General features: G+C 37.1%; 2 protein-coding genes across 2 annotated transcripts in view; one reads left to right on the top strand and one right to left on the bottom strand.

The window, feature by feature from the left end:
- Window positions 1-200: 200 nt before the first annotated feature.
- Window positions 201-3,353, top strand: LOC118331918 (claudin-15-like). The gene is made up of 5 exons (XM_035667016.1): window positions 201-417; window positions 1,853-2,017; window positions 2,841-2,922; window positions 3,054-3,164; window positions 3,254-3,353. The coding sequence occupies exons 1-5, from the start codon at window positions 201-203 to the stop codon at window positions 3,351-3,353; spliced, it is 675 nt and encodes a 224-aa protein (XP_035522909.1).
- A 1,067-nt stretch (window positions 3,354-4,420) lies between these two features.
- The window catches only part of sat2b (spermidine/spermine N1-acetyltransferase family member 2b), a 3,703-nt gene continuing 554 nt past the window's right edge, over window positions 4,421-7,569 (bottom strand). The window contains exons 3-6 of the mRNA XM_035665969.1: window positions 6,394-6,477; window positions 6,045-6,146; window positions 5,824-5,864; window positions 4,421-5,695 (exon numbers count right to left, since the gene is read on the bottom strand). Coding sequence (XP_035521862.1) covers window positions 5,516-5,695; window positions 5,824-5,864; window positions 6,045-6,146; window positions 6,394-6,477 — 407 coding nt within the window. The 3' untranslated portion in view covers window positions 4,421-5,515. The remainder of the gene's footprint in view (window positions 5,696-5,823; window positions 5,865-6,044; window positions 6,147-6,393; window positions 6,478-7,569) is intronic.

The raw sequence follows: 7,569 nt of genomic DNA, 5'->3' as shown, positions 1-7,569 counted from the left end.
AAATCATAAGTGGGCTGTTTGGAATTAATCATTGATTTGTAGTTTCTATAGCATCTTAGAATCGGTCTGGCACACTGAACCTTTGGGGCCAACAAATCCACACGTTTGTGCAGGGGGATAGCTGGGAGAGTCAACATTTGTATAAAGTGTTTCTCGCTCTGGATAACTCTAAACGGGTAGGACAGAAGATACAAGAAATTATGAATGCCATAGTGGAAGCTTTTGCCTTCTTCCTGGGGTTTCTAGGCTGGCTGATGGTTGGGGTCGCACTTCCAAATCGATACTGGAAGGTCTCTTCTGTGGATGGTAACGTTATCACCACATCAACCATCTATGAAAACCTATGGATGTCCTGTGCAACTGACTCTACAGGAGTTCACAACTGCCGGGATTTTCCATCTTTGCTCGCACTTAATGGTATGTGGCCAACACAGAAATTGTTTTATTAGTATTGATGACTACTTATCTGGCTTGAATGGTAATCCACCCACTCAAGCAATGAGATTATGAAGACTGTGACGAGGCAAACAAGAAAGACTTTACTCTTCAAGCACCTTTGTTTAAATGTTGTATAGGGAAAAATGGCTTTTGTAATAGAGCACCTAACAAAAAATGTGTAAAAGGCTGGCAATGTCATGAGCAATAAAACAGTTTGACCCTAAAAGATTCATATTGGATTCCATTGAATCCCACTGGATCAAACCCAAAAGTGGAGTAATGGCTGTCATTACTTGCCACTGTTTACCTTGATCTAAACGGGATCTTAGTGTGCCTTTAAAAGCCTATCAGGAGCGTTCTACTGTACTGGCTACAATATGTAGTAAAGAGGGGTTATATACAGTAAGATATGATAAGATGAGAGAGGATAAGCAATCACAACCACATTGAACCCAGACAAATACATACTAATAAAATAATAAAAACTTCTATTACCTAGAAAATTGTTCTAAGAACTAATATCCATTCCAGTTAGTTGGAGTCTGTTGACTACTTTGGCCGAAACTACCTGTTGAGGTATGAATTCAAACATTTACCAGGTGATACAATAGACAAGTGCTGTATGCCCAGCCCTAGTCTTGAGCCCTGAGGTAAAACTTTTGTCAAGCTTTCATCTCATCAATGGCAGAAACATGCTTTCCAGTCCACACATACATATATCTTTCTGTTTTGTTAAGATGGGGTATAGAAAACTAAGAACTTCCCTTACTGACACAGCAATATATACAACTATGACCTTTTTCATTGTTTTTAAAGTACTGAATGATTACTGAGACAATAACTTTGTTTTCAGTGTTGTGGCTGAAGTCGTATTTTGTAGGCTTTCCCCACTAACCATGTCAATAGAGCCTGTAAGAGGAGTTTGTGTTCTGGGCGGTTCTGGGTCTGTACTAATGGAACCAGGGTTACTATCAGTGAGCCTCTGAGGGGACTCACACCAGCGTCGATTTTCACAGCAGCCATTTTGACACAAAATAATAGGGTAAACACAGGTGTTACCAATGATACTAATTAGGGCTCTGTTCCATTTAGGTCAGACAGATTCAGGGTGCTGCAGTTGTGCATGTTGGTTCACTGGAAAGGCTCTGCTACACTATTGACACGTAACCTTAATTAGTGTCATTAGTAACACCTTACTTTCAAAATGGCTGCTGTGAAGAACGTTTATAGCCTTATCTTGTTCTAACAAGACATCTCTGTAGCTAAAGCATGCATTTCTAACACAATAAGAAATATTGCTTTTACTGATGCAACTATGCATTTGATTTGTTTCAATGCTCATATTGTAAATATATTGATCTATGCGTCTTGGACATGTTATTATAAATAAATGTACTTCTTTATTTGTGCACAGGATACATTCAGGCCTCCCGAGCACTCATGATCGCTGCCATTGTGTTTGGGACGTTTGGGCTCGTGGCTACCCTCGTAGGAATGAAGTGCTCAAAAATAGGAGGAGAAAACTACATCCTTAAAGGAAGAATCGCTGCAATTGGAGGAGTGTTCTTTTTACTACAAGGTAAAGGACTCAGGGATGGCTGTAATGGCCATGTAACAAAAAAAAGCATGAGAAAATGTTTGGTCAGAAGTCACTTTAAATGAAGAAAGGTCCCTGTGTTTATAGTATTTTAATGAAAATGTCCATTCCCTAGGAAGACAGCTGTAAACATTACAAATATAGTCTCTGCAAGGGTTTTACTGCGAGATTCACGAGAAATTGATTTAAGATAAAGAGCCTAACCTCATCTTAACACAAAATACCTGGAAAGGTAAATCATGTCTAGTACTCCAATCTCTGTGGACAGAAGACAAGCTATCAGATATGGGCCACAAGTTCAGAAGGTTATCCTTACTCTAACAAACCTGCTGATGCACAATAGGTATTTGGATTGTGAGAATAGGTCACATGACGTGAAATACAGAAAGTGAAAAAAATTACTCTTGTTATTTATTTCAGTTTAATCTGAAAAGCTTTAAAATATTATTTATTTTTATTTTAACAGCCTAGTAAAGTCAAAGTCAGCTTTATTGTCAAATAGTGACTTTAATCGTCTTTTATTAAGATAGAACTTGTAGAGTGAACTCGAGCTAATTTATGCAGTTGTTAGAAGGTAATTTTGCTTCATATGACTGGCCTCATAAATCATGTTTTATTATTGCATAAAATGGTTTTAGCCCCACCAGGTTTTAAAGTTTTACTCCTAACATGACATTACTTTAGTATCTACAAACTCTCTTCAAACCCTGAAAAGGTCTTGACCTTCTTCATTTTATCTTAGCTTGGAACTGTTGTTTGCATTGAGAATACATCGTACTTTTCTAAAGTAAACAATGTTTTGTAGGGATCTGCACCATGATTGCTGTATCTTGGTATGCAGCCAACATCACACAGCAGTTCTTTGACCAGTTTTATCCAGGGACAAAGTAAGTCAATACAATCTGCATCAGTATTTCAGCGAAACAAAAGCTGAATGATAGAAAGTGACGTTGTTGGTCGCAGTAAACGCAATAATAATAATTTTTAAAAAAATTTGTTAAATTTTACTCTATCACAGGTATGAGATCGGAGAGGGCTTGTATATCGGCTGGTCGTCAGCCATACTTGCCATTTGCGGAGGTTCATGCCTGATGTGTGCTTGCAAAGTCAAAACACCCAATGAAAAAATGTAAGTATGTGTTGCTGAAACGTTTCTACTTCATTCACTTCAAAATTGAAGCATATTTTCATGACAGAAACATGTCTTTTGTGTTTTAGATCATATCCATACCAACCACCCTCTAGAGGACATGTCCTGTCAACTGTGGGAACGTCTCAGTCTGTCCCAAGCAACTATGGAAGAAATGTGTATGTCTGAGAGGTTATTGTGTAAGAGGGAAGGCCAACTGGATTTGAGTCAGTTCACCAGATAAGATTGTTTTGAGAGAAAATGAACAATTACTGATAACACTGTTCTCAATGCATGGTGAGAGGGCAGCATTTACAATGGGAAACGCCTATAGACTTATGATCACTGTAGTATAGAGCACTAACTAAGATCTGCTTTATCAAATCTGAACCTTAGTGATATTTACTGTATATGAATTTGTATTGTTTATGTATGGTGAAAATTGCATATATGTACCTTCCTAACTTGCTATGGGCTTATCAAGAGAAACTGCAACATAATGAAAACTGTGACAGTACAAATGGAAAGCAATGTTTTACAGTGTTGATCACTGCTTTAATTTTGACAAATACAATGTACATAACACAGAAGGTGGTGGGAATCCCAATACAGGACCATTTTCTATCCCAATAGCCTTTAATAACCAAACCTTTACACGTAATTACTTTCGTTTTACTTTATTTTAATGATTACAGGATGAGTTAATTGCAAGAAAGCTAATTAATGTGAAAGGAACAATCTGATCCTCTGACCATAGGGCATACTACTTTGACATTATTTTTAAGCTTTTAAGATAAAAAAAAAACTTGTTTATGACTTTTTTTACTTTAACTAGGACTAGGAAAACACGCCAATCAAACATATTTAATTCTCAGATCACCTTAAACTGTTGTGTTATGTTCAAGTTTATGAAGTTTGTATAGCATATTAAGTGATCAATCATTTGTTATACCTGTGTATCCTTGAACCTGCCTCAGGTTTTCTGGTTGAAAAAAATGAGAGTTGCACCTCTTACACAAAATGTAACACACATTCAGAATAATTCATTGCACTATTGCAGACTGTTGTGAATAGCCATTTGGTTTGTTTAACAGCTAAAAAAGCAAACGAAATGAGATTGCCATTCCAGAAATGTCTGCAATCTTCGTGATAAATAGTCTGGATGGTTTTAGAACAAAATAAAGTGTGGTGGTATGGGTCTGGTCTACTGCAAGTACTGGTTCAGTATACAGTACAATCACATTACAAGACGGGTTTCAGTGTGATTTTATTGTGATTCTCACCTCTGAACCAGAACACTTGAGTAACAGAGTTAAAACACACACACGTAGCCTGTGTATTATGTGCATTTTAATCTTTTTTTGGCACATATATGTATGTATATGTGTTTACACTTGTAGTGTCCCACTGTTTTCTTCTGGGTGATTTCAAAGGTGTTCCTCTTTATTTAAGTATGTTTTATACACAAATAAATATCATTGTCAGTGACAAAACCACGGGAATATAAATGAGAGGTTATGATATCCAATAGAGTGCTGACTGGAGCTGTTGAGCAATGTGACTCAATATCATTAATAAAGAAATGCCAGTTCACATGTTTAAATAAAGAGTTTAGGGTTACAGAGCTGGTTTGCATATTATCCTCTACGTTCACTTCTTTAATCAAAGCAGCCTACAGCTAAGATTGCACTCACGACACAGAGCTGAATGTATGGCCCAATTATCCACAGCTCACTTATACTTTCCAGAGCTGTCAAATTATATAATGACTCATCAAAGATGGGCCATTTTCAAGCCCAGCTGTGTTTGACTCACTTCTTTTAGAGGACTTCATGTGCTTTGTCTTCATCAGGGAGAAGATCATGCAGAATTATTAAGTGCATTAGTTAGTTAAATACGCCACCTACTGGAATGATATGGTGTCACATCTGAGATTGGATTTACTCAGGTCAAATCCCATTGTACTGTCTTCACCCAGCATCACTAGGTGCTGTAATCCTGTCTGATGAAGGCAATCTGTTGTTTCTTTTTATTCATCAAGTGTTGATAGAGATATAAACATTTGCAGGAAATTATGTGAGTTTAACTATATGCAACCATAGCTGTAAAATGAAGTAAGGTTAAGAGTATTTAAAATCATATTTTCTAAATTATATGTAGCTCCTAGTATAATGAAAGAAAAGGTCATATTTACTAGGACATATTGTTTTGTTTGCCAGACAAGGTAGAGAGTAACCAGGTACATGGAGATTATTTTGGCACTGACTGTTATAAAGGGTGAACATTTATGGTAGAAAACAAACCAATCACATTTTATTCACAGCACTATGCATGTTTTTCTTGGCAAAGGTCTAATCTTTAGGCGCTTCATTTGCTAAATTGTCCAGGTTTTGTCCGTCAAAGCGTATAAAGTGCCAGCCTTCACTGACGGTGAGATCCTGAGCTCCTTTAGCAGCATAGAAGTCCCGAGAGGGAGTATTCCAGTCCAACACAGACATCTGCAGGCGCACACACTGCTTCTTCTTCCCCACCTGAGCAAACAAAACAGTCTCGGTTAATCATGCACCCCATGCTATCTCACAGAAAGAGCCACAATACTTTCAAATGTCTTACATTTAAAAAAATTACCATTTGCTTTAGTGGTCAAAAACATTCTTACCTCAGCAACTTTGCTCAGTAAACCCTTGCCAATGCCATTTCCTGTAAAGTAAATCAATAAAACAACAAAATATTTTTACTTGGGAACAAAGAAAAAAAGTCAAACAAACAAAAACCACACCAAGAAATTATGATTCACACAACTAAGCAAGTACACACACAAAAATAAATATTTTATTTTTAGTCTTTGTGCAACAGTTATTTTACCAACACGTATTTTACCTCTGAATTCTGGCATCACATACAGGTCCTCCAAATATACTGACCGTCCCTTCCATGTACTGTAAGTGTAAAAGTACAGGGCGTATCCGACAATTGTGAATCCTATGTGGACAAAAAGAAACAAGCAATCAAATAGACAAGCTGGAAGAATGTCAGAAAAAATATAAACCACTACAGCTATAGTGGACGTTTGTGATCATTGAATCAGTCTAACCGGCAGGACTCATAATTTCTTGGAAACTAAATAGGTATGTCTAAACAGCAACAGCACAGACCTTTTATTATCTGAGTAAGATGCAGACATGTTGATTGCTGGCTGACAAGGAAGACTGGAATGGAAACACTTCACCTTCTCTAGATTTATGCTCCTCAGGTACTTCTGCAACGAGGCATTCAAAGAAGGGATTCTGGCAGAAACCGTCCCGCTCCAGTTCTAACATGTAAAATAAGAAAGACAATTTACCCAAACACAAAAATGTTTCTGTCCATTAGAAATAATATTGGTCATCAAGATCCAAGTGACAAACACATTTAAAACATCAATACTTGAGACACTTGAAAAATAACTAAATATTTTTCTTATTTAATTATAATAGCTAAAATCCAAGTACATGAGGACATTGCTACAATAAAGTTCATTTGGCAAAAAAAAAAAAAGGTTTTGTTTTTGTAAAAGAAAATATTACTCCAGCTGTGGATCACATCCTTCTACTGTACATCTCAAACATTGTTGAATGCATTTTCTACCTCACAAAACTTGCAAAGTCATGTCCCTGAATGTTTCTTCTTGTAGTCCTCTATTATGGGCACATTGCTTCCCATATGGCGTATTATACTGCCATCACTTGTTGATACGTATTCTCTTCAGTCAGAAGAAATGTCTACAAAGTCATTCACGTGCTGAGATACAAACAATCCGGGGACCAGCTCATCAAAACGTTGCTCTACAGCACCACTAGTGGTCACAAATTTAACAAGGTACCTTTAAAAGTACTGTATGTACTGTAGACATCACCGTCATACTGTACTGTCTAGCTGTTGTTTTAATGTTCACCTCGGTTTTCCAAACAGACACGCGGCACTCAAGCAACAAATCATGATACAGGTATAAGGGAGACTGCTTGTAGTAAGAGTAATTCATCCGGAAACTGAACTTACCTGACAAATGATACAGAAAAGAGCAGGAAGAACTGCCATTGACCCTGCCTGCCCATACAACCACACACAGCTGAACCCACCTCCGCCTCTGACCTCGGTACAGCTACTGATGAGTGCACTCCATTTATTATTTACTTATGTCTGGTTGTATTGCTCTGTAATAACTAATCTGACACTGTAGTCTTCAGACACAAAGTTGCAAATCCAATAGCAGTCCCATTGACTGCCACTGGATTTACATATATGCACTATAGATCTTTTTCACATCATAGACCATGATAATAATGCCATAGAAGGAAAAACACAGGAGTAATTGTTAGCATTAATAATGTTATGAACTCATTTAGTTAAACCAGTTTCTGTGCAT

Source organism: Morone saxatilis, unplaced genomic scaffold, assembly GCF_004916995.1.
Source record: "Morone saxatilis isolate NCDOM2014 unplaced genomic scaffold, NCSU_SB_2.0 Contig20, whole genome shotgun sequence".
Classification (NCBI taxonomy): Eukaryota; Metazoa; Chordata; class Actinopteri; family Moronidae; genus Morone; species Morone saxatilis.
This window is presented reverse-complemented; position numbering and strand designations above follow the sequence as displayed.